Source organism: Zalophus californianus, chromosome 7 (genome assembly GCF_009762305.2).
Source record: "Zalophus californianus isolate mZalCal1 chromosome 7, mZalCal1.pri.v2, whole genome shotgun sequence".
Lineage (NCBI taxonomy): Eukaryota > Metazoa > Chordata > Mammalia > Carnivora > Otariidae > Zalophus > Zalophus californianus.
Genome location: NC_045601.1, coordinates 113,674,291 through 113,700,720, shown reverse-complemented (window position 1 = coordinate 113,700,720; position 26,430 = coordinate 113,674,291). Strand labels below are relative to the sequence as shown.

The following is a 26,430-nucleotide window of genomic DNA, read 5'->3' as shown; positions in this document are numbered from 1 at the left end:
CACACACACACACACACACACACACACACACACACACACACTTCCAAACATAGCCAACATGAGGCTTATATGAAACAACCTGAGCTGAGGATAGGAGCAAGGGTCTGGGGATACAAAGAAGAGAAAGGCTCCCTTCTATTAGCAGGAAGGTGAGATGTTTGAAAAACAAAAGTTGCCCTGAAAGTTTCTTAGGTAAAGAGGAATCTGTGTTAATAGCTCTCTTCCTGGTACAGGTAGGCAGTTGAGGGGGAGGTAGAGAGCTTTTCCTAAAACTGCTGGGTTTTGATGGCTTTTAGTTCAAGATAAGCCTCATGCCAAAGTGCCCCATCGTGGGGTGGCCTGCCCTTGGCCCGTATAGGAACTATTTATATGATAGTGTTGTTGAATTGGTTTCACGAGTATAAAGGGCTTGGTAATGTCTGGCAGAGTAAGCTTCAATAAATATTCATGAGTGAGCTGTGTGTTCATTTGAGTGATTGTTTTTCTTTTAGACGAGCCCCCAGAGGCTTTAAGGGCAGGCCCTCCATTACCTAGCCCTTCCCCTCCCATCCCTTAATGCCTAACACGCCGCCCGCCACGTAGTAGGGGGCTCAATAAAAGCTTGTTGAAAGGATCAGCCCAGCTGTGAAGCCCGCCTTAAGCATAGCCAGAGGACAGACCCTGGCATGAACTGAACTGGACCGAACAGGAAGAACCTGACGCCAGGGGGAGCAAGAACCCGTGCTCTCCAGATCTCGCGGGAGTTGCTCGCGCGCCTCCGCGCGCGGCAGCGTCGTGGGTTCTGTTTCTGACGGAAGCGCGGGGCGTGAAGAAGGAGCTACCCTAGGGCGCGCGGCCTCTCCTGTGGCGTGGGAGTTGCTTCCGGGTTGCGCGCCCGGAAGCAGGAAGTTGTCGGCTTACCCTCCTTGCCCGGCGGCTGCTGTCCCCGAGGCGGGAGGAGCCCGAGAGGGCGCGGGCCCCGCATGTGAGTGACTGGGGCCCGAGGCCGGGAGGGGGGGAGGCCGCGCTGCGACAGCCTCACCGCCGCCGCGCCCGTCTGTGACATCCTCGAGCAGCCCCTTGCCCCTGCGCAAACCCTTTTCCTGAGCCTCAGGTGTTTCGCAGACTGTACCCCCGGCAACTTCCCCCCTCGCCACCCCGCCAGGATCGACTCCCTTAAGACCTCTTTTCTTTCCTTGGCTCCGTGGGGCCGAGCAAAGCGAGGTTGACCTTGCTTGAACCTGTTTCGCAGGCGTCACGGCAGTGTCCACAACACGATTGGCGCCAGCGAAGTCTAGATTTCACTGCCCTTTTGACGGATTTCTAATTTTTTTTGTATATTGAGAGATTCCCCGCTCCTCTTCAAAACATGTTTTTCTAATTGTTACCGGTAGAAGCTTGCCTTGTGTCAATGGAAGTGTCGGTTCTTGCATTCCCCACGAAAGATTTACATGAGGATCCGCAATGGAATAAAGACAGTGAGAAGGAAGGTAGCAAGCATAACGCAGTTTATTAAAGGACAGTACACTCAAGATGGGAGTGGGCAAGTCTGGGGTTGGCGACTGCCCTGAGGCTACCAGAGTTTTTCCCTTTTAAGTAAGTAGGGTCATGAGTCCTGGGCAAGGTAGTCTTTTATGGAGGCTGCCTCTGATAATTTGGGAGACTCTTCCTACCGGTGGGGAGGGAGAACTTTTGCTCTACAAGGTTCCTGCTGGAAGGTTCTTGGCCGCCTTCCCTCACTGGCGGGCGGCGGTGGGGGGGGAGGCGGCTGCAAATCTCAGTGCAAATGTAATATAAGACGTCGGGGGTTACCCTGGGGCAGAAGTTGAAGAGGAGAGCACAAGCTCCGCAACTGCTGCTCTTGGTCTTATAGTCCTGGAAAGTTGGAAACCACAAAACTGGGATGTTTGTCCTCAAGTTTCTAAATGTAACCTCTTTATGGCTGCCCTTGTCTCCAGCTCAAATCTAACAGCCTACTCTATCATTCCCCCTTCAAAGACTTGGGACTTCGAACTCTTTTAGGTGGAGGGTGGAAGTCAGGCTTCTGTAGCTGCTTACTGCTGAACAGGGGCAGTGTTTTCATTAGAGTCCCAGTCTTTGCTATTTGTTGGGCCATCAGGAGGTGGTATGAGGTTAAGGTGAAGTGGGACTTGTGTCCTAGTCTCAGAAGGCTTGACTACTTTGGTCCAGGGGCTATGGTAGTTTTCATGTTCACTTGGTAGGGGCTGATAACCTTGTTTCAGTAAGAGCTGAAGTTAACCTGTCTAACACGAGAGGAGATGGAACTTTGTCATAAGGTGAAGAAGATCTTGTCCAAAAAACAAAAGAAGGATCACTCAAAGGAAGAGGTCCCATGAAGAAGGGAAATATTCATAACATGAGACCCCAGGATAGGAGGTGGTGGTTGTGCCTGAGGAGATGTGAAGTCTTTTGATACTTCTTGAATAAACCCTGACTGACATAAAAATAACATTATTCTTAAACTAATGCACAGGTACCCCGTTGGGCAGAAGCAAGGATATTTAATACCCTTTGATTTTGGAGGACTACCCCGAGAGTGAGTTGAGTTGGTGGCCTAAGGTTGCCAAGACTTGCATACTTTCTTAAATGGATTTGCCTAATTCTTGAGAGAGTTGGGAAGAAAGGACAGTCCCAGTGATCCTTTTGGCGATCCTGAGGCTGCTCCGAGGAGGGCCCCTAGTGAGAGGAGTGTTAGGACCTCCCGCTTGGATATGGATGTTTCAGTTACAATAGAGTAGGAAACTCTTTGAGTACCTCCTATGAGGGATATATCTGGAGCTAACCAGGCCAAAGAACAGGTGCCCTTCCATCCATTTGGAAGGGCTAGGTATGCTTGAGTTCCACAAATAGAGTCCCTTCTGAGGATGCAGGTGAGCCTTGGTTAGGATAGAAAATAGGGCACCTGGGAGGTGCAGCTGATTGTGTGTTGGACTGTTGGTTTTGGCTCAGGTCGTGATCTCAGGGCTGTAGATGGAGCCATTCATTGGGCTCCATGCTCAGCTGAGTCTGCTTGGGATTCTCTCTCCCTCTGCTTCCACCACCCCTCAAGTAAATAAATCTTTAGAAGAAAAAAAAAGATAGAAAATAAAGGGACTTTTTTGGAGGGAGTTCCCCCAGGGCCAGTAGTGACCCTAAAGGGGACCAAAGCCAATATGGAGGCAGGCAAGGGGGTCATGACTGGATGTTGTACAGTTGTGTTGGGCTGTTCAGAAAAGAGGAGATTTCAGTGAGGATTCCAGAATACATTCTGGGAGTTTTTCCAATGAGAGATAGGGCTGTTGGTAAGATGTGTTGAAGAAGAAGGAGGTTATTTGGGCTGATGGATGGCTCTGGTGGGGTATTTTAATGGTGTTAAAATAGTGATCAGAAACACTTTCCCAAAAGAATGACTCACCTGCTGAAGTTAGGTTGAAACAATCAAGGCATTGAGACAAGGGAATAGAACCCCTGGAGTTCCAGATGATGGGCTAGCACTAACACAGATTGGGAAGGTCATATTAAAGAGTTTAAGTTGAGTATATAACAGTCCCAAAACAGCAGGTTTGGGGAGGGGCCCCTGAGCATTTAGGATTTTTGTGCTATGTTCCATGACCTTTCTTTGGAAGCTTCTTGCACTTACATGGGGCTGCAAGGTCCATGTTGGTGTCCAAAGACAGGTATAGGTGAAACTAGTGGGGCAGTTGGTGGTGGCCCACAATGAAGCAGGTACAGGAGTTAGAGTGGCTAAGTGGGGTCCCACAAATATCTAGCAAGAGGAATTAGTGTTGTTGAGATTGTGTTGAGCAGTGTAAGTGATGGGGCTAAGGGGTTAGAGTTGCATTCTTGTGTGGTCCAGGGCAGTGTGAGGGGGGTTATCAGGCAGAAGAAGTGAGTTGTGGTCAAAGACGTACCCATTGATTTCTTTAAGGGTGTAGTCCTAGAAGTCCCCCTGGAGGAATGTTGACCACACCAAGGTACTGGACATAACAGAATAGAGAATTTTAGGATTTATCTGAGATGGCCCCTTTTTGAAGAGCATACTCCAAGGTAGCGGGGTTGTTTTCTTCGTTAGAGGTCACAGCAGGCTTGGCTCGGGAGAGATGGATCCATATGGCAATTTCTGGGACCTTGATGACTGTAGGGTAGGGCTGAATAAAAGAACAGTATAGGGTCTCGTCCATAAAGGAGTTAGTTGGGATCCAGGAAATCCATCTCTCCAGGTTTTAATTAGGACCTCATCTCCTGGTTGGACTGAGGAAGTTGGGTTTGAGTGGTGGGGCTTTGGTAGGATCTGTTTTTCCCATAGTGCCTCTCAAAGGCACTAAGTAAGTCCTGTCCCAAGAACAGATAGATGAATTTTAGCTTGGTCGGTAGGGAATTCATTCCCATAACCAGATAGGAGTTGAAGGAAAGCTTACCCGCTAAAGAGGTTAAGACAGAGTAGGTGGTTCCCGTGTCCAAAAGAAAATTCATTGTCCTACTTGCCATGTCAAGGGTCACCCTGGGCCCCATTGCAATGTTGGAAACAGTGAGTGGGGAGCCTATTGGTGCCCTAGGACTCCTCAGCCTGTGGTGGTAACAGCTAGAAGGGATTCTGAACCTCTGGTTCTCTGACTAGAGGGGCAGTCTCTCCTCCAATGTCCCATTTGAGGACATTGAGCCCGGATCATATTATGGCCTTAAGGACATTCATCTCTCCAGTGTCCCTCCTTTTTGCAACGGTAGTAGGCTCCTTTTGGTGTCTCCCTTTTGAGGGAGCGACCCTGCGGTGATGACTGGTATTGCAAGGCCATCAGGAGTTGAGCCTGTCTCTGATCCTTATGTTTTTCCTTTTTCCCTTTTTTTCCCTCCTGGCCCTGGCCATAGAACACCAAATTGACCACCTTAAGGAGTTCAGAGCTTGGGGTGTCTGACCCTAGGGAAACTTTTGGCATTTCCTCCTAATATCTGGGGTGGTCTGAGTGATGAGTCAGCCATTAAGAACTATAAGATATCTGATCTGAGATCAAGGTTGGTATGTTTAGTTAAAGTCTATCTTGGTCTTTCCATAAAGGCTGCAGGGTTTTCTTCCTTTCCCTGGTTTATGAGAGCCAGCTTGTTATAATTAATTGGCTTTGACTGGCATCTTTTCATTCCATTTGTTAGACAGATTGTAAGATGGTCTTGGGACCATTGTCCTTGTAGAATCTCATAGTTCCAATGAGGATCTGTGATTGGGATTGCCATGTTATCTACTAGATACCTCACACTGGAACTATGAAGTTTATCCCCAAATTGGATGGTGGGCTCCCCAGTTCCATCTCAGTCTGCCTTGGAGAGAGTCTGATTGAGAATGACCACTGTGTCCTTGAGGACAAATCAAAAGTTAGTGCCGGGGCGCCTGGGTGGCTCAGCTGTTAAGCACCTGCCTTCGGCTTAGGTCATGATCCCAGGGTCCTGGGATCGAGCCCCGCATCGGGCTCCCTGCTTGGCGGGAAGCCTGCCTCTCCCTCTCCTACTCCCCCTGCTTGTGTTCCCTCTCTTGCTGTGTCTCTCTCTGTCAAATAAATAAATAAGATCTTAAAAAAAAAAAAAGTGCCAAACTAACTGATATGTAAATGTCAGGGTCCTCAGAAAAATCTCCCAAGTCCTTTTGGACTTGATGGAGATCACTCATAGAGAATGGAGTATGGACCCACATGGTGGTTCCAGTTGGACCATCCATTTCCTAGAGGGGACACAGAATTGGAAGGGGCTTGTTAGGGCTTGAGGGTGTTGGTGGTTCCAGATATGGGGATACTGGATCATTGTTCTGGACTATGGTAGTGTTTGGTGGGGCAGTGGGGCTTGGGGAAGCCTCCTCTGGTGGTGGGGGAGGGGGCTTAAGGCTTGGATCTGTGAGGAGAGCTAAAGTGGACAGCTCAATTTTGCAGGTTTTGAAAAGCCTGGGGTTTGTTTGAGGAACATGAAGACCTGGACCTAAGGGATCTGAGACCTCTGTCCCTAGTCTCTACAAAAGAGGTCTAGCTGTAAAATGGTATTATAAAGATTTTTTTTTTTTTTTTTGAGAGAGAGAGCATGATCAGGGGAGAGGGGCAGAGGGAGAGGGAGAAGCAGACTCCCCACTGAGCAGGGAGCCCGATGTGGGGCTCGATCCCAGGACCCTGGAATCATGACCTGAGTCGAAGGCAGCCGCTTAACTGACTGAGCCACCCAGGCGCCCCGGTAAGATGGTGTTATAATCTAATGTCCTGTTGTGGGGCCCTGTTGCCCCATCTCTTAGTTTATATATTGGGGCCATGCTGTATGCAGAAAAGATGAACCATTTCCTCTTTAAAGTTTGGGGGTCAAACATTCCAGTTAGCGAGGATGCATCCTGGGGTGCATCTGATAACCAGTGGATAGCAAGGAGGAGTAGACACAATATTGCAAGAGTGTCCCCACTGGAATGTTGTGTATCCAGAAGGGAGACGGCCTTCCTCCCTGCTTTGAAGAACAACCCTGAGGGTGTCCCCCCAGAAGAGGCCCACAGCCTTAATTAATATTACTACAGCCTGTCCTTTCTTTACCTGCCTCCTCGCAATTGAGGTGCCCATGAGGGAGGACATTGGTATATTTTATGGTCCTTAATGAGTCCCCGAGTGCCAAGATGTGTGCCCTGGCCCTCAACATCTATGTAGTTCCATTTCCAGATTTCATCCCAGGCCCTCTCAGAAGTATTAATTTGAGGAGTTGGAATAGGCACAAAGATTTGCCTTTGCCCAACTGGAAATAAACTCCCACACGATACCATGATTATCATGCACCCACCTTGGATTTAAGTTTCAGAGGCCCATTGAGACCATCTTTCCAGAAAGAGAAGGGGAGGGGGGCACGTGAGGAGGTCTGATAGGAGGCAACAGAAAAGGTAGAACTCCTGGTTAGATGGATCATCCAGGAGGTTGAATGAGTATGAGGATGGACGGAACCAGCAGATCGGACAGCACGTCCTCGGGTTTTGAGGGGCACACACTTTGTGAGTGATGGGAGAAGAGGTTTAGGAAAGGAAGAAATGCAGCCAGTAGTAACCAAATTGCAAAGAGAGTGGGAGCTGACATCCGAGAAAATAAATCAGACATGGGTCCTCTAGCCCCAGCGGGGTGAGGACATTGTGCGATCGGATCTTACCTTGTGCGGTCGGAGTCACGGCACCAAGAGATGTTACCGGTGGAAGCTTGCGTTGTGTCAATGGAAGTCTTGGTTCTTGGATTCCCCTCAAAAGATTTTTATGAGGATCCGCTCTCGAATAAAGACAGAAGGAATGTACCAAGCACAAAGCATTTTATTAAAGAACAGTACACTTGTCAAGATGGAGGGGAGGGGGATTGACGACTACCCCAAGGCTGTAGGGAATTTTCCCCTTCTATGTAAGTGGGGCCTAGAGCCATGGAGGAGGTGGTCTTTAATGGAGGTTGCATCGGACCGTTTGGAGACTCCTACCCGTGTGGAGGGAGAACTTTTGCCCCTACATGGTTCCTACCGGCACTGTCAAGGCCACTTTCTCCCACGGGGTGGGGGGGGTGGGGGGGGGAAAGGGGGAAGGGGGTGTGGTGAAACCGCAATGCAAATGCATTACAATGACGTTTGTTCTGTACCAACTACCCTTGGTCCGCTAGCCGGGAAACCAAAACGCTTGCTTGTCTTTCTTTTAGACGAGCCCCCAGAGGTTTTAAGGGCAAGCCCTCCATTACCTAGCCCTTCCCCTCCCATCCCTTAATGCCTAACACGCCGCCCGCCACGTAGTAGGGGGCTCAGTAAAAGCTTGTTGAATGGATCAGCCCAGCTGCGAAGCCCGCCTTAAGCGTAGCCAGAGGACAGACCCTGGCATGGACTGAACTGGACCGAACAGGAAGAACCTGACGCCAGGGGGAGCAAGAACCCGTGCTCTCCAGATCTCGCGGGAGTTGCTCGCACGCCTGCGCGCGCGGCAACGTCGCGGGTTCTGTTTCTGACGGAAGCGCGGGGCGTGAAGAAGGAGCTACCCTAGGGCGCGCGGCCTCTCCTGTGGCGTGGGAGTTGCTTCCGGGTTGCGCGCCCGGAAGCAGGAAGTTGTCGGCTTACTCTCCTTGCCCGGCGGCTGTTGTCCCCGAGGCGGGAGGAGCCCGAGAGGGCGCGGGCCCCGCATGTGAGTGACTGGGGCCCGAGGCCGGGAGGGGGGGAGGCCGCGCTGCGACAGCCTCACCGCCGCCGCGCCCGTCTGTGACATCCTCGAGCAGCCCCTTGCCCCTGCGCAAACGCTTTTCCTGAGCCTCAGGTGTTTCGCAGGCTGTATCCCCGGCAACTTCCCCCTTCGCCCCCCCGCCAGGATCGACTCCCTTAAGACCTCTTTTCTTTCCTTGGCTCCGTGGGGCCGAGCAAAGCGAGGTTGACCCTGCTTGAACCTGTTTCGCAGGCGTCACGGCAGTGTCCACAACACGATTGGCGTCAGCGAAGTCTAGATTTCACTGCCCTTTTGACGGATTTCTAATTTTTTTTGTATATTGGGAGTAGATTTACCCGCTCCCGCCAACATCTCTTTCTAATAATTGTCAAGAATTTTTTTTTTTAAGTGTGGACTTGGTATGTGATAACCGTAGCATCTAAGATTTCAGAAAGTTGATGACTTGGTTTATTGACCCGATGAACTTGTTCGTAATCACTTTCTAGTACAAAAATCGCCTGCCTTGTGTTCCATAGTGTCTTAAGACCATTAATCCTGCTGTCACACCTTTTCCTGTTTTTTTTATTTTTATTTTTTTAATTTTTATTGTATTTATTTATTTATTTTTTAACACCTTTTCCTGTTTAAGAGCCTGCATAGCCTTGGTATTCACGAGTACATTTAAAATATTCAGTCATCACTTTATAGTAGAAACTACTCCCAGATACTTATTATTCTGACTTTTTCTGGTTGCCATTTGGTTTTCCCATGGTGGAATCCTCTATGGGCATTTCTCCCTTAATAAAAGTGTATATTTGAGTTTATCACAATTTCTTTTCTAAAGAACAACCCAAATGCAACTTTGCTACATTGAAGGTTTGACTGACGTTCACATAGTCCAACTTGCATACCAAAGAGTAATCCTGTTTGCCCAGTTAGGCCTTTCTGCTTTGGACCAAAACAACTTTCAAGACCCAGTTTGAATCCCTGTTCCTCTATAGCTGCCCTACACCACCACAGATTGTCTAAATGGGAGGTTCCTAATCTGCTCATCTAAATCCTTCTTAGGTTGATATATTTTTAAGAGTAAGAATAAAAGTTAAAATGAATAAAGCGTTAGGTAAATTAGTTTGGGAAAAGAATGATCACTTTAGGTCCTTTCTATAAATTTGCTTAGTAGACATTGATCAGGTTCCATGTCCCTGAGGTGAATTTCCATGCCTGTTTTTAGTTTCTTCTGTTATTTTCTCCATTTATCTTTGGTTTCAAGTGTTAAGTAACAAAAATTCAAATGAGTAAATTTTAAAGATATAATTGGCTTTATTAATCAATTCATTCATTAGGCAGCATTCCCAGTCTAGCAAGTAGAGGGGAGCTCCTAAGGGCTACAGAAAAGGAAAGGTTTTTAAAGGTAGAGAGAGGGGCGCCTGGGTGCCTTAACCGGGTAAGTGTCCAACTCTTGATTTTGGCTCAGGTCATGATCTCAGGGTTGTGAGATTGATCCCTGCGTTGGGTTCTACACTCAGCAGGGAGTCTGCTTGAGATTCTCCTTCTCCCGCTCTCCCCTCCTCCAAAAATAAATAGGGAGCACCTGGGTGTCTCAGTCATTTAAGCGGCTGCCTTCTGCTCAGGTCATGATCCCAGGGTCCTGGGATCAAGCCCCGCATCAGGCCCCATGCTTCACGGGGAGCCTGCTCCCGCTCCCCCTGCTTGTCCTCTCTCTGTCAAATAAATAAATAAACCTAAAAAAAAAATAACAAATAAATTAAAATCTTAAAAAAAAAAGGTAGAGAGAGTAGAACAAAGGCTTTTTTTTTTTTTTAATTAGGCAAGGTCACTCTCCTAAGGGGAATGGGATGAGTTCTATCAGTAAATTTTCTGGCGCTGACCAGAAATTCCATGTTGACTGGTTAAAGTTCTAAGGGATTTGAAACTGTAGTTAGGTTAGGTGTTAAGTCTTCGTTTACTGACTTAACCTAAGGGACACCATTTGGGGCCTGTGATTTTCTTTTTAACACAAGAAACAATTTAGTGTGAGGCGACATGGCAATAGGTATAGTATAATACAGAGTGATCGAGTTGTGTTTAAGGTTCAAAGGACAAACATCAAGGCTGGAATAAGGAGTTCACTCATTTGAAAAGCATGGGAGCTAGACTTTGTAGGCAGAGGAAATTATTTGTACAAAAGCAAAAAGATATGAAATGGTATGTCAGTGAAGCATGTGAGGAAGGAATGGGAGATGAGACTGAACAGGTAAGCAGTGACCAGGTCATAAAGGGCCATGCTAATAAGTAATTTGGACTTCATCTTATAACAATTATTAAGTATTAAATTTGGGTACCGGGACACATGTTTTACATTCATCATCTTGTAATCCCTGAACAACAGTGTTAGAAAGACACAATCATCCCCATTTTATAAAATAATGAAAACTCTGCGGCTTAGATTAAGTAGTATCTCATGGCTACATAGTAGATGGAAGATCAAATAATTGTCCAGCTTTTTCCGACTCCGTTGCCTTCTTAACCCACTTAACCCTCTACCTTGTTCCACAGCAGGGCATGGAGATTCAAGGAAGTTGCTTTATTTTATTTATTTATATGTTTATTTATTTGAGAGGGAGAGAGAGAATCTTAAGCAGACTCCACACTAGGCCGCAGGTCTTGATCTCACAACCCTGAGGAAATGACCTAAGGCAAAATCAAGAGTCGGACACTTAACCAACTGTGCCACCTAGGAGCCCCTCAAAGAAGTTGCTTTAAAGAGATGAGCAACGTGAACCAATTTGTGTTTCAGAAAAATTTGTGGAGAGAGTAGAGGATGGATTGGAGAGGAGAAGGAGGACTGGAAGTATAGAGATTAATTATATCTTTGTGATGGTCCATGGGAGAGATGTTGAGGGCCTTAACTGCCATTATGTAGAGCTAAAGAGGAGATGATGAATGTGGGAACTATACAGGGGGTGGAACTGAGGATTTAGTGATTGGTTCATTGGTGTGTTTGAGGAAGAAGGAAGAGAGGTTTTTAATTTGGAGACCTGGTGTTTCCAGTAATTACAAAGCAGAATATGGTAGGAGAAATGGGTTGCAGGGGGAAAATCGTCAGTTATGGACACATTACATATAAGGGACAGTAAGAAATTCTGGCCGGGGTGTCTGGTAGATAGATAGATGGATGGGTTTGGAGTTCTGGAAAGTTGTAGACTGGAGAAGAGATTTGGGAATCACTAATAGATGGTGGTTAAAGCCACGGAGGGAATGAGAAGATCAAGGACAAATGTGATGAATACTGACATTCAGGGGTATAGTCTCTGAGAAAAGAGAATTATGCCAAGGTTTGAGAGCACTTGAGGGAGAAAATGAATAGCAACAGCAGCTTTTGCGGAGAGGTCAGGTAAGGTGATAGTTGAGAAAACATCCTTTGGACTTGGCATGTAGAGAGCTATTGGTGGCCTGAGTGAGAGCAATATCGGTGTGAGCGGGGCAGAAATACAATTTCAAGAGGTTAATAAACAAATGGAGACCTGAGAAAAAAGGTGAAGTGATGCCTTTTTTTTTTTTTTTTTTTTTTTTAAGGAGCTTGGCTATGAAGGGAGGGTGAACATGAGCACTGGAATTCTAGGGAGGAAGGGTTTGTTGTTGTTTTAATGGTAGAAACTAGAAAAGGTGAGGATAAGACCAGGTAAAAATAAGTTTTAAAATGTGGGGGTTACTGCTTCAAATATGTTAATACCATAAAGGACAAAAAAAAAAAAAAAACCCGCCAGGATCTGTTCTAGATTTAAATAGACCAAAGAGAATTGACAGCTAGTTGTGATGTGTGACTATTGATTGGATCCTGCGTTTCTAAAAAACTATAGGGCGTTTTTTTAACAGAAATTTGACTATGGAGTGGATATTAGGTAATCTTAGCGAGTTATTTTAGTAGGTATGATAATTTTGCTTATGATTAAGTAGAGCAGTGTCCTTATTCTGAGGAGATGCATGCTGAAATATTTAGAAGTGATTTCATGATGTGTCACAACTGATTTTTAAATGGTTCTGGCAAAAGCAGAGAGGAGACAGGTAAAGCAAATTTGGCCAAACGTTAACAATCAATCTAAGGGAAGGATATACAAGTGTTTATTGTAGTAGTTCCGTTTGTCTGGAGGCTTGAAATTTTTCAAAATAAGCGGTTGGAAAAAGTGGAAGAGGCATATTTTCAGTGAGCGAAGAAAGTATCAGACTCACCAAGTTTCAATGGACAAAGATGTCCAGAAAGAGGACTTAGTCAAGTGATGCTAAAACTACAAAAAAGTAGAATTCCCTTGGCTGTAAATTTTGAGCACTTCTACATTTTTAAATTCCTGCTCTTTTAAGTCCTATTGTTTTAATGTTCATCAACTATTTTTCCTTTAAATATGTTTATTTTTTCTTAGCGATTTTTATTACAACCCAAAGGCTGCGTTTTTTTCATTTTAGTAGAACATCTTCAGTTAATGGGAATCACTGGATAAAATAGAATGGAATTTGTTCATAACACTAAGGAATGGATTATCATACTGCATAGCTAGCATAATACTAAAGAACCTAGTACCAGAAAAAGAAAATTTGATATTACTCGGGATATTGTCCCCACTTTTGAGGATTAGGGCTTCCCCTTTCATGTTTTAGCTAGATGCATCAATATGGCATCTCAGAGTTGCCTAACTTGGCACAGCTGTTTAGTTTGGAAAACTGAGAACCTCCAGGGTGATGTCAAATCAGTGTTTAGGACATATTTATAACCATGAAAGAATTCTGTATCAGACAGGGCAAAGCAGAAGTTTACATTCAGTGTGACCTCTTAACCTGTTTTCTGCTTTCAACATTTTTGTTGATCAGTTGTATCAGAGTCATTCGATCAACTATGCCTCTGTCCTGTTTTTTTCCTAGACTGAGACCCAGAAGGAATTGTGGAGAACATCTCATCGGAGCTGTCAGTGGCTTCCTTCTATTCCTGAGATGCTCCTTCAGAAGTGAACAGCCTCCTGGCTTACCTCCCCCCTCACCTCCACCCCAGCCTCCCTTGAAAGCAGAATTTCTTAACCTTAGCACTCTTAGCAGTTTGAGTGGGACAGTTCTTTGTTTTGGGGGGGGGGGCTGTCCTTGTAGGATGTTTAGTCTTTACCCACTAGATGCTAGTGGTGCCCCTCCAGTTGTGACAATCTAAAATGACTCCAGACATTGCCAAACGTCTCCTGGGGAGCAAACTCATTCCTACTTGAGAACTGCTATTCTAGAGCAGTGTCTCCTAATTGGGGGTGTGCCTTTACTCAACAGGGAAAAGTTTGAATACTTCTGCACCTGGATCCCACTCCCAGAGGTTCTAGCAATTCATTATGTCCAGGGTGGTGCGTGATACCTTGATTTTCATAATTCTGCTAGTGACCTTGCCTGTGCCCTCGCAGGTATAAGCCACTGTTAGAAGTCAAGCTCACTCTTTGGAACTTCCCTCTGTGGCAAAGCTCATTCCTGCCAGAGTTGGATCTTCTTTCTTTCTGGAGGTAAAGGAATTGCCATCAAGGCTCAGCTGATTTCACTCAGTCCCCTTGTGCTTGATGCTTAGTCGTGACTTTGTGTTTGATTTTTTTTTTTTTAAGGGACAAGATTTTTTTTTTTTTTAATATAAATCCTTGTGTTGAGGGCTGACTTTCAGATCACAGCAAGGGAGCTGCTTTGCTAGTATGAAATCCCAACCCAAAGGGATATTTTTTGTGTGGTTTATTAACATCATATCTACTAGATGCCATACCCCTCCAGTGTGACCATCAAAAATGTCTCCAGACTTTCCAAATGTCCCCTGTCCTGAATCACCCCCAGTTGAGGACCACTGGTCTAACCAAAGCCAAAAGGAGGACTTATTATAAAGATTCCTATATGCTCTTAGAAACTTTATGTAATTATTAATAATGACCCTTCCAGTGATTTGGGAAATGTGCCAGAATCTCAAGAAGGGTGTACAGTTTGCAGAAATATATTCAGTATCATAATACCATTGTATACTTGAATTATAAAAAAAAAACCCTCTTGTTTTTGCAGTACAAACTGGGGGTTTGATGAGATGTTTATGTGTATTAAAAGTAGGCAGAGGTTTACGATGGTAGGTAGTTCTCCTCACTTGCACTTTTGTTCCCTTCACAGTTCACAATAATGTGATGTTATCTGCTGCCTGAGGGATACCTACATGTGCCCCACCTTCCAACAGTTTCAAATTTTTTACTGGAATTTTTTCTAGAATTCTGACTGCTCTCTTTTCTGGTCCTTTACTGAATTTTAATGGATTTTGACTGGATATTGTTGGGTAATTGTAGTTTGAACATTATCCTTGCTTGCTTATAGAATGTCTGTTAATTTCAACAGAAAAATGCTATCTCTGGAATCACTATTCACAAAATCACGATGTGAAAAATATTGTAATAAGTTACTGCTTTATTCTTTTTCCAGGAATCATTGTAGTTGATCACTTTTCCAGTTCTCAGCCACTAAGTTGTGATAATTGAGGGACATGGTGGTGTGGTTTCCGCACTGCCAGCTCAGAATAGGAAAATACTTGGTAAGGGAGGCAGCATGCATAAAGGTTAAAAGCATCAATCCTGAAGTCAGGCACACTTGACTTCACATCCCAGCAAGTTATGGAAACTTTCTGAGCCTTAATTTCAATATCTGTGAAATGGGATTAATCACACCTACCTTTTGGCAAAACGAAAGCAAAGAGAGACAAACCAAGAAACAGACTCTTGGCTATAGAGAACAAACTGATGGTTGCCAGAGGGGAGGTTGGTGGGGGGATGGGGGAAATAGGTGAAGGGGCTTAAGAGTACACTTAACCATGATGAGCACTGAGTAATGTATACAATTGTTGAATCATTATATTGTACACCTGAAACTGGTAGAACACTGTATGTTAACTATACTGGAATTAAAATTAAAAACTTAATAAAAAAAGTCACACCTACTTTCTGGGATTGCTGTGATGATTTACTAAGATAACGTTTCTAGAGTACTTAGCACAGTGCCTGGCATATAGGATGGCATAACAGGAAGTGGTAATAGAGGAATACATACAAGTCTTTAATTTCTAATGAACTGAGTTTTTCTACCTCCTGAAGTCTTCATCTACTCTTAAAATTTTGGAGCTAGAGGGAACTTTGCAAACCTCCTAGTTCAGTCCTTTTATTTTTTGGATAAGGAAACAGACCAAGTGACTTAGCCAGATCATAGCAGTGTAGTATAATAAATGCTACAACAGGCGTATGTTCAAATTCTATAAATATACATTTTAAAAACGTCTTTATGGAGCTTTAATTTATATACCATAAAATTTACCCATTTGAAATGTGTAATTAAGTGTGCATTTTTAGTATATTTGCAAAGTTGTGTGACTATCACTACAATTTAAGTTTAGAACATTTTTGTCACTCTAGAAAGAAACCCTGTATCTACTCACAGCCACTCTTCATTCTTCTCCTCTCCCTCCCCTGGATAACCACTGATTAATCTACTTCCTGTCTCTATAGATTGCCTCTATTCTTGACTTTTTGCATTTTATTAATGCAGTCTTATGTGATCTTTTGTGACTGTCTTCTTCCTTAGCATAATATTTTCAAGGTTCACCTATGTTGTAGCATGGATCAATATTTTACTTCTTTTTATTGTCCAATAATATTTCATTGTATGGATATACCACATTTTATCCATCCATTCAGTAGTTCATGGACATTTGGATTGCTTCTATTTTGGAGCTATTATGAATAATGCTGCTTGGATATTTGTGTACAAGTTTGTGTGGAAATACGTTTTACATTCTCTTGGGTTCATACTTACAAGTGGAATTACTAGATCATATGATAACTGTGTTTAAATTCTTGAGAAACTGTCAAACTTTTCCAAAGCAGCTGCACCGTATTATATTCTCAGCAGCAATGTACAAGGGTTCTAGGTGCTCACTATCTTTGCCCCCTTATTATCTTATTTTTTTATTAGAGCCATTCCAGTGGTTGTGAAGTGGTGTCTCGTTGTGGTTTTGATTTGTATTTCCCTGATAGCTAATGATGTTGAACATTTTTTCATGAATTTATTGGCCATTTGTGTATCATCTTTGGAGAAATGTCTATTCACATCCTTTCCCCATTTTAAAATTGGGCCATCTTTTTATTATTGGTTATAATAATTCTTTATGTACTCTGAATATCAATCTTTCATCAGATATATGGTTTGCAGATATGTTCTACCATTCTGTGGGTTGTCATTTCACTTTCCTAAAAGGTAGCATTTACAGTACAAAAATTGTTAAATTTTAATGTAGTCCAATTTAGTTTTTCTTTTGCTGCTTATGCTTTTGGTGCCATATCTAAGAAACCATTGCCTAATCCAGTGTCAGGAAGATTTGTCCCCTGTTTTCTTCTAAGGGTTTATAGTTTTAGTTCTTAAGTTTATGTCTTTGATCCGTTTTGAGTTAATTTTTGTGTATGGTAGGAGGAAGGGTCCTACTTCATTCTTTTGCATGTGGATATCTAGTTGTCCCAGCACCATTGGTTGAAAATACACATTGTTAAATAGAGTTTACCCGTCCTTTTATCTGAACCTTGAAATGAAAGGCTAGATGGCCTATAAAAAACACACTGAGCAAGAGCAAAGACTTTGGGGAAGGGATTTAGCCTCATTAGGTGTGGGGGGTTTCTCCCCTCCCCCAGCCAATTCCTTAAAGTCTAGATTCCCTGCCTATTAATTCACCATTAGAAGTCTGGTTCTGATTTAATTGGTTTGGGTTGAGGCCCTGGTATGAGCGTTCATTAAAAACTCTCTAGGTGATTCTAGTGTGTAGGCACACTTCAAAACTAGTGAACTAAAGGGTTAATAGTCATAAAGAGGACCAAACAGTCCTCCAGAGGCGCTGCTGGAAGGGGAGATAGGCTGAGGTGCTCGCTGGCTGGTGGCACTGCGGGCCTGCTTTTCTCTGCTGAGCTCCAGGACTGTTGTCCTCTGCTCTACAGGTGGCAGCATCTCCTTACTGAAAAAATAGAATTGTACCCTGTCAGTGCTTTTTGGGGTTAGAAGCCCTTTGGGGATGAGGTATGTGAGATAAGAGGACCTCTACATTTAAGGGAAAAAAAGACCAATAGAAGAGAACATAAATCCCAAGCACTATTTTTTCTTCTGTAAGTGAAGGAGAATACTGTTTTGTAGCACAAGAACTCTAAATTTAAATTTAACTGCATTTTTTATTCTACTTCACTACTTTAGTTTTTACTCTTTATTCTGTGGCCACTGTGAAACAATTTGGCTTTGAAGTAACTATGAGAAAAACTGAATTTTGAAATCAAAGATCCTTAGGTCTTTTAAGTATGTAAAATACAAATAAAAGGCTCTTTATTGTCTTAAATCGTATTTGCGGAAAAGCTTGAGGACTGCAGCCTACAAGGTCTGAAGAGTCCCAGTGCCATGGTTTTTGTGTTGCTTGAAATTCTTGCTCTGCCAATAACAGAGTGTATTGGCGTGTTCCCTACAGTATATCTTGCTTTCAGTGATTAGTTCCTCCTCTTATGTTGCTAAAAGGGGTATCTGATGTAAATGCAAAGAAATAACATCAACAACACTCCATATTGTGTTTCTTTTTTTTTAAGTAAATTACCAGTAGCAGACCTCTTGTGATTAGTTTCAGAAATCATTTTGGTATTAGTGTTTCAGAGTCCCATTAGGGATTTGTTTGTGCTCTAGACTAGTGCTCCTCAAAGTGTTTGGGAACCAGTGCGGGTCTGTAAACCGTTTGTTACCAGCCCACAATTAAGGAACACCTAAAAGCTGTGTAGCACTAACTTGACATTGTCTAGACATAGATTTTGTTTTACAAAAACATTGGCCTGCGGTGGATTAGGAAAAACACAAAGCTGGTCCTGCCCAACAGATGGTCAGGAAGCACTGTTCTAAAGGAAGGAGCTTTGAGGAGGAAGTACTTGAAAGAAACTGTCCTTTTTACATTTATTTTCTTTCTCCCAGGGATTTTGTATTGGAAGACATGGATCTAGCCACCAGTGAGTTCAGCATTTATGACAAACTTTCAGAGACTGTTGATTTGGTGAGACAAACGGGCCATCAGTGTGGCATGTCAGAGAAGGCAATTGAAAAATTTATCCGACAGCTGCTGGAAAAGAATGAACCTCAGAGGGGGCCACCCCAGTACCCTCTCCTCATAGCTATGTATAAGGTAAAAATGTGTTCTGATGTGGAGATACCTTACAGAGCATAAACTTTTCAACTTGCTCCCCAAAAACTACTGGCCCCTGATTCTACCACTAAACCTTAGTTTTTCTGTGAATAAATTGGCCTTTGCTCTCGTTACTGTGTGTTACTAGGAAATTTGACTGTTTTGTTAAATATCCTAGATGAAAAGCTATATATTTATAGTTAAACTGTATTTGTGTTTATTTTAAACTGTATTTGTGTATAATTTTTAATAGCCCCAGGTCGTATGATAGAAGCTTGGTGAGCCTTGCAGTCCTCATAGTTCTCAAACTTTCAGTGTTTTCAGAAGTGAATGTAAAAAAAAAAAAAAATAGGGCGCCTGGGTGGCTCAGTCGTTAAGCGTCTGCTTTCGGCTCAGGTCATGATCCCAGGGTCCTGGGACCGAGTCCCACGTCGGGCTCCCTGCTCAGCGGGGAGCCTGCTTCTCCCTCTCCCACTCCCCCTGCTTGTGTTCCTGCTCTAGCTGTCTCTCTCTGTCAAATAAATAAATAAAATCTTTAAAAAATAATAATAATAATAATAAATAAATAAATAAAATTTTTAAAAAAAGAAGTGAATGTAAATGGCTTGTTTATGAAAATGGATTAGTTCCTAAGGCACATTGGAAATAATAGAAGAGGTGGGGTTTTTTCTTGGCATTAAAGTATTTTGTTTGCTGGGACAATTATTAATCCTTTCCCTGTCTTTCCTTGTAGGTCCTTGTAACCCTGGGATTAATCTTGCTCACTGCCTACTTTGTGATTCAACCTTTCAGCCCATTACCACCTGAACCGGTGCTTTCTGGAGCTCACACCTGGCGCTCACTCATTCATCACATCCGGCTGATGTCCTTGCCCATTACCAAGAAGTATATGCCAGAAAATAAGGGAGTTCCTCTGCATGGGGGTGATGAAGACAGACCCTTTCCAGGTAGAATGCTTCATTTTACTACTTCGGAGATACAGCTCTCTTGACAGTATATGATGGGAGAGGAAATAACATGTATTGACATATAATGAGAAACACTTTCCCTATTTCGTCTCATTTAATTCTGTGGGGACTGATGGGTTTTATTGTCCCTGTTTTGCAGATTGAGAAACTGAGGCTCAGAGAGATTAAGAAACTTGCCAGAAAAACACTTCTGGGGGAGGCATATTCAAACCCCCTCCCAGTACCAAAGCACACATGGTAGAGAGGAGTGTTTTTGTTTTTAGCAAGGATCTGAATGTGTATTATTCTACCCTTTTCTCCTCTGTGCTCCCTATCCATAATAAGCATTTTAATAAATAGCTCTTGATTTCCTGAAAGCATCTGAGTCCAGCTTGCTTTTAACCAGATCCTTTAATAGTCCTTGCCTGTTGGACTAGGTTTTTGTCCCAGTTTGTCACGGTCTTTTAGTTTAGTTTTTTCTCTCTGTCTCACAGTGTGCTTATTTAGTGCTCCTAAGTATACAGTTTTGCTAGTAAGTTGAATTTAAAAAGCATTTAAACTTAGTAACGGTGCATCAGTGGCGCCACAGGAATTTCTAGTTTGACGCATCATTTGAGGACTTGCCTTCTGAGATTAACATAACATGATAAGACTTGAAATTTACTTTTTGAGAAACAACGGAGGGGATTTTGTTATTTGGTAGTGGTAATCTTACTTGCCCATATGAAGGAATATGTAAATTAATTTCACAGATGGATTTCAGAACTTTTTATGTAATCATGTCCTGAAACCTTTAGGTTCCAGCATAACTGTTCAGGAAGTATGTTTTCAGTGTTGCTTTCAGCAAAAATTTCCTAGTGGAAACTACACTTTATAATGCTCCTCTTTAAGCCAAGACCTAATCAGTCATAAAAATGACTTGGATTGAGTCTCCTTTGAAAGCTATTTTTGTACACTTGAGGGAGGAAATTATGGAAAGATTTCCAAAATTATACTAAAATCAGAGGAAGGGACCATTATAAAACAAAAAGCCTTGTGAGGTTTTTTCTTTAATTAGCTCATATATAGAAAGTTTTTAATTCCAGATTTATTGAGAGGGTTGTTTTTGAAATGTCATCAACAAAGGTAAAAAAAAAAAAAAAAAGTGACATTTCCAACATCCCTGTCAGGAAGGTCCAGAGCACACGGGGGAAAGATCCAGAGAAACTTGTCAATCAGGCCAGCCTGTACTGCGTCCTCACATGCATTAGCCTCCTTTCCCTTCTTCCTGTCACTGCCTCCCTCAGGGTATCTTCTGTTCTTTGGCTCACAGAGATGCAGTGTTTAACACCAAGTTGATGGCAGTTACTTTTTTTCTCCCCATCCTGTAAGGAAAATTTCCACAGGCTATTGAATTAAGAAGTGAGCGTTGTTGGACCATGATTGCTTATTCTCTAAGTCAGAGTCTAGTAATTCAAGAAACCATAGCATCTCATCCACAAGCCTAACTATTGGGTCCACTCCAAATGAATATTTTGCCTTGCAGATGGAAATAAAATGAGTCCTTGGAGCTCAGTTGTAAAGAGAGAGCATTGAAAGGGTGTGGTTTTAGCTCTCTAATGTTGTTGACTCTATTAAAGTGCTGCTTTTACTTGTAAATGTGGATATTGATGCACCATATTTTCCTGTGTGTGATCATTCTGGGAAGCTGTGGCCATGTAAAACGAACAGCGTATTGCATAGCATTTGGAAGGAAACTTTAGAATGCATAATATTATAAGGGGTAAATGGAAACATATTGGGGAGAATTAGGTACAAGAAATAGGAACTGCTGGGCCCATAAGAGGGCTAGAAAAGGAAAAAATGTAAGTTATCGTTCCTAATGTCGTCGTACCAAAAAGACAGCTGCCTTTTATTCAGAATTACTTAGTGATACTTTTTTTTTTTTTTAAGATTTTTAAAAATTTCTTTGACAGAGACAGTGAGAGAGGGAGCACAAGCAGGGGGAATGGAAGAGGGAGAAGCAGGCTTCCTGCTGAGCAGGGAGCCCAACGCGGGGCTGGATCCCAGGACTCTAACGACTGAGCCACCCAGGCGCCCCAACTTAGTGATACCTTTAAAGTAAATGTAGAGAGAAATGGCATGGCAGATTCAGCTCCCTGAAGGAAAGCCCACAAGTATATTGGGGCTGGCCTGTCTAACCTGTCACCCGTCCCCGCCTCCCCCCCCACCCCCGCCCCAGCACCTTGGGAATGACCAAGGGCAAATGTGGGAGCAGTGCTGATGTACCTGAGGCACTGCCACCAATGGTGCTACGTTTCCACCTGACCTCTGGTACTTTTTCCTCTTGACTCCACCCAGGGAACAAAAGGCAACAGAAGTGGGGTTCTTTTTCTAGGTTCTAGCCTTGGATAGGAAACCCTGCTCCTGAATCCTCTTGATGAGAAGAACGAAGTGACTCTCTAGTGACTCACGTCAACCTCCCACTCTGCAGCAGAAAATAAATAAGCTGACACTTACTTAGTACTTAGCGGATTGCCAGGCCCTGTTCAAAGGGTTTTCCATATATTGTCTCATTTAATCTTCACAATATCCCAGTGAGGTAAGTTCTGGTTTTATGCCTGTTTTAAAGATGGAGACGCCGAGGTACAGTGACATTAGGTCACTTGCCCAAGGTCCCAAGGCTAGTGAGTCATAGGATCAGGATTTGAACCCAGGCATCCTATCCTCAGAGTCTGATCTCTTAGCTTCTGCTGGGAGTAGTGTGTAGCCTCATAGTATGCCTGAAGACTCTAGCTTTAAGTTTGATTTTGGGGGAAAAAAATACTTGATTTTGGAGTTCTTCACTCTCAGCTCTCAGCTCCCTAGTGCCTAGAACAAGGTTTTGCAGCTGGTACTACAGATCCAAAGATAAGCCAAGCTCTTGGCCCTTTAGAATTTTCCCGATCTGGTCTTTTCCTAGGCATTCAGCCCAGCTCATCTTCCTGGTCTGCACCTTTATGGGTAATATTTGACTTGTTATTTGATTAAGTCCTTTATCTTATTAACCCATAGTTTTCCCTTTGCAATCACATTCTTAGTTCTTGTTTCCCCCCCAGCCTCCTATCTTTATACCCACTTTGATCTTACCAGCCATACTCTTGGCTTTCACCCTTCCATGGCATCACTGAGTCTTAGAGCTAAAAAGGAACTTTAGTGTTGATCTAATGCATAGCCCCATTTTATAAAGAGGAAATGGAGGGCAGGAGAAGTGAAGTAACTTGCTTACCCAGCTAAAAATACCAAACTGGCACTTGAACCTTTGTTTCTTAACTTTAGTCTAGTGTTCTTTCCATCACACCACACATACTGCCTGCGGTTTCTGCCCTCAGCCAAGCCAGGCTCCCTCATGTTAGGCCCAATTACTTTGTTTACTTCAGGCATCTGTAATTTTTTTTTTTAATTTTATTTTTAAGTAATCTCTACATGCAACATAGGGCTCAAACCCACAACCCTGAGTCACACGCTGTACTGACTGAGCCAGCCAGGCACCCCTAGGCATCTATAATTTTTAACTGTGACACCCATTTATACTGAGGAGGCCTGGAATAGTTCCCATCTACAATGAGAAAATGTATCTCTTGATCTGTACTGCATAACTGGAACTTCATGTATCCGTGAACTTTCAAGGGAAGGTTGAAGTAGATCCAGCAACATCAAGGAGTTTTGAGAATAGTAGATCATTCGTGGACTTAGAACTAAGGACCTAATCAGAGTCTAGGCCAGTGCCCAAAGATGAAATGCTCGGACCTCAGGAAATGTCCTATTCTTTTATTTGCAAATAAAATTTGAGGTGATAATAGCAACTGTGTCAAGCACTTACTGGATATCAGGCCCTGTGCCATGTACTGGGCCGTGTATTTCCTCAGTAGTCACAGCAATCAGAGTGGTTGCCATTTTTATGTCCATTTCAAAGATGAGACTGGTGTGCCAGGGGATTGACTATTCTAAAGTCTCACAGTTAGAAACCATGTTTTTAAATTGAAGTGTAGTCGACACACAATATTACCCTAGTTTTAGGTGGGCAGCACAGTAATGAGACAAGTCTGTATGTCATGCTGCTCTCCCCACAAGGGTAGCTACCATCTCTCACCATACAGTGTGCTGTTACAGTACCACTGACTGCATTCCCTAGGCTGTACCTTTCATCTCTGTGACTCATTCATTGCATAACTGAAAGCCTGTGCCTCCCAGGCCCCTTCACCCATTTTGCCCATCCCTCCTCACCCCCCTTCCCTCTGGCAACCATCAGTTTGTTCTCTGTATTTATGGGTCTCTTGCTGCTTTTTTTGTTTTGTTTTTTAGATTCCACATGTAAGTGAAATCATACAGTATTCATATTTGCCTGATTTATTTCACTTAGCATAACATATCTTCTGTGTTCATCTGTGTTGTCACAAATGGCAAGATCTCATTCTTTTTTGTGACTGAGTAATATTCCTCTGTGTGTGTGTGTGTGTGTGTGTGTGTGTGTGTGTGTGTGTGTGTGTGTGTGTGTAACATGTAGGATTTCACTTCTCTGTCATACCTTTTTAAAATATAGACTAGCTGGTATAGGGTGCCTGGGTGGCTCCGTCAGTTAAGCATCTGCCTTCAGCTCAGGTCATGATACCGGGGTCCTGGGATCGGTCCTGCATCAGGTTCCCTGCTCAGCAGGGAGTCTACTTCTCCCTCTACCCCACCCCCTGCTCGTGATCTCTCTCTTTCTCTCTCATGTTCTCTCTCTCTCTCAAATAAGTAAATAAAATCTTAAAAAAAATAGCTAATATAAGGAGGCTATTTGGAATAAAGAAACCTTAGACATTAAAAGAAAGTTAGGAGGGTGCCTGGGTGGCTCAGTTGGTTGAGCGACTGCCTTCGGCTCAGGTCATGGTCCTGGAGTCCCGGGATCGAGTCCCGCATCGGGCTCCCTGCTCGGCGGGGAGTCTGCTTCTCCCTCTGACCCTCTTCCCTCTCGTGCTCTCTGTCTCATTCTCTCTCAAATAAATAAATAAAATCTTAAAAAAAATAAAAGAAAGTTAGGAAGTGACTATCCAGCTTCCACAGGCCTTTCTGTCTGGTGCTACAGGGAGGGGATAGAAAGAGAGGACTGGAAAGAAGTGAGACGCAGCATGTAAGGCGGCTGAAGAAGACCTGTGTACAGAATGGCATGGGATGACCTGCTGTGTGCTCTTCTTTTTTTTTTTTTTTAAAGATTTTATTTATTTGAGAGAGAGAATGAGAGAGAGAGAGCACATGAGAGGGGGGAGGGGCAGAGGGAGAAGCAGACTCCCCGCTGAGCAGGGAGCCCGATGTGGGACTCGATCCCGGGACTCCAGGATCATGACCTGAGCCGAAGGCAGTCGCTTAACCAACTGAGCCACCCAGGCGCCCTGCTGTGTGCTCTTGGGTATTTTCCAGGTTGCTCACTTTGTGGTATGATGGTTCCAGCCAGTTGTAGAGAGAACACATCAGATGAAGCCTTTTCAAGTAGATGGAGGCCAAGTAGGGAGTCTGGGTAATTCTTTTGTTGTTGGGGACTTTATGGGAAGGGGAGGAAGACAATTACTACCTGGCCATTCCTCAGTCCTTTCCCACCAGAATATAAACACATTCTTCATCCACTTAGTGATCTCAAGGCTGTAGAGAGATCAAAAGTAGCTCTCCCTCTTGAAGTTTGGCTCCCCTAATTCAGATGGATGGCATAGGCTACCCCATTCCAGTGATCCATTTTTCCTCATCATTTCCCTTCTTTCTTTGCTGGCCGCCAGCCTGGCCAGTGTCTCTGCCCCTGTCAGGTACCTCTCCAGAGGCCTGCCTTCTAAGGTGACTGAACTCTACATTTTGTAGTTGATATTCTCAGCTTAAGTTTTCATGGTCTCCAACGACATTTTTATTTGGAAAATACATTAAGACACATACAGAGACACAATAAAGAGGTATAAGATTTTTATTTTTAAAAATACAGTTTTGATTAAGAAACTTCTCGGGGCACCTGGGTGGCTCAGTCGTTAAGCGTCTGCCTTTGGCTCAGATCATGATCCCAGGGTCCTGCGATCAAGCCCCGCATCGGGCTCCCTGCTCCGCGGGAAGCCTGCTTCTCCCTCTCCCACTGCTTGTGTTCCCTCTCTTGCTGTGTCTCTCTCTGTCAAATAAATAAATAAAATCTTAAAAAAAAAAAGGAAAAAAACTTATCTCAGTTCCTCTAACTCCTCCACCCAACCAACCATTGTTTATAATTTGATAAACATACTTCTGAATTTTTCCATGGCTGTACAGATAGATATACTTAACATATGTAAATATATTTTGGTACACGCACACAGAAGAAGGGTTTATGTACATACTTCCGTCTAGTACCACAGGTTGGGTGGCTTAATACGATCAGAAATTCATCCTCTCACAGTTCTGTAGGCTTGAAGGCCAAAATCAAGATGTTACTAAGGCTCTATTCCCTCCAGGGAAGATTCTTGTTTGCCTCTTCCAGCTTTTGGTGGTTGCCAGCAATCCATGGTATTCCCTAGCTGTGGTAAATTAACCCCATCTCTGTGCCCATCTTGACATGGCCATTTTTCCTCTGTGTGTCTTTGTGTGGTCCTCTCATCTTCATATAGGGATACCATTTAGAGTAGATTTAAGGCCCACCTTACTTCAGTGTGACTTCATCTTAATTAGTTGCATCTGCAAAGACCCTATTTCCAATTGTTTTTATGTTCTCACATTCCAGAAGGACTTGAATTTTGGGGGGGATCCTGTTCAACCCAGTATATATACGTTTCCAGATTTTATACTCTTCCATTCTGTGAATATTCCATAATATAAGTTTCTAGGGAGGTTTTTTTTTTTGGTCCTTTTTTTTTGCTATTATAAAAAAATGCACCTGGGACATTCAGATATACATATCTTTATATACATGTACTATTATTTCTTTAAGAGATTCTTAGAACAGCTGGGTCAAAGGGCAGGCACATTTTAAATTTTAATAAATACTACCCAAATTGTCTTCATAAACTTTTAGCAATGTATACTTTCATTAACAACATATATGGGGGGAGGTGCCTGGGTGGCTCAGATGGTTAAGCGTCTCCCTTCAGCTCAGATAATGATCCCGGGGTCCTGGGATC

The 26,430-nt window shown here is 43.5% G+C and overlaps 1 protein-coding gene across 8 annotated transcripts in view; it reads left to right on the top strand.

Annotated features, from left to right (window-relative positions):
- Positions 1-698: 698 nt before the first annotated feature.
- C7H6orf89 (chromosome 7 C6orf89 homolog) overlaps positions 699-26,430 on the top strand; it is a 44,232-nt gene continuing 18,500 nt past the window's right edge. Inside the window, exons 1-5 of one of the 8 annotated variants that reach the window (XM_027601617.2) lie at positions 700-964; positions 13,052-13,134; positions 13,567-13,662; positions 18,155-18,362; positions 19,096-19,309. In XM_027601617.2, the coding sequence (XP_027457418.2) occupies positions 13,121-13,134; positions 13,567-13,662; positions 18,155-18,362; positions 19,096-19,309 (532 nt within the window). In that variant the 5' untranslated portion in view covers positions 700-964; positions 13,052-13,120. Of the gene's footprint in view, positions 965-7,268; positions 8,123-13,051; positions 13,135-13,566; positions 13,663-18,154; positions 18,363-19,095; positions 19,310-26,430 lie in introns of those variants that run through there. The other 7 variants (XM_027601622.2, XM_027601616.2, XM_027601619.2 and 4 more) reach the window with 7 other exon arrangements.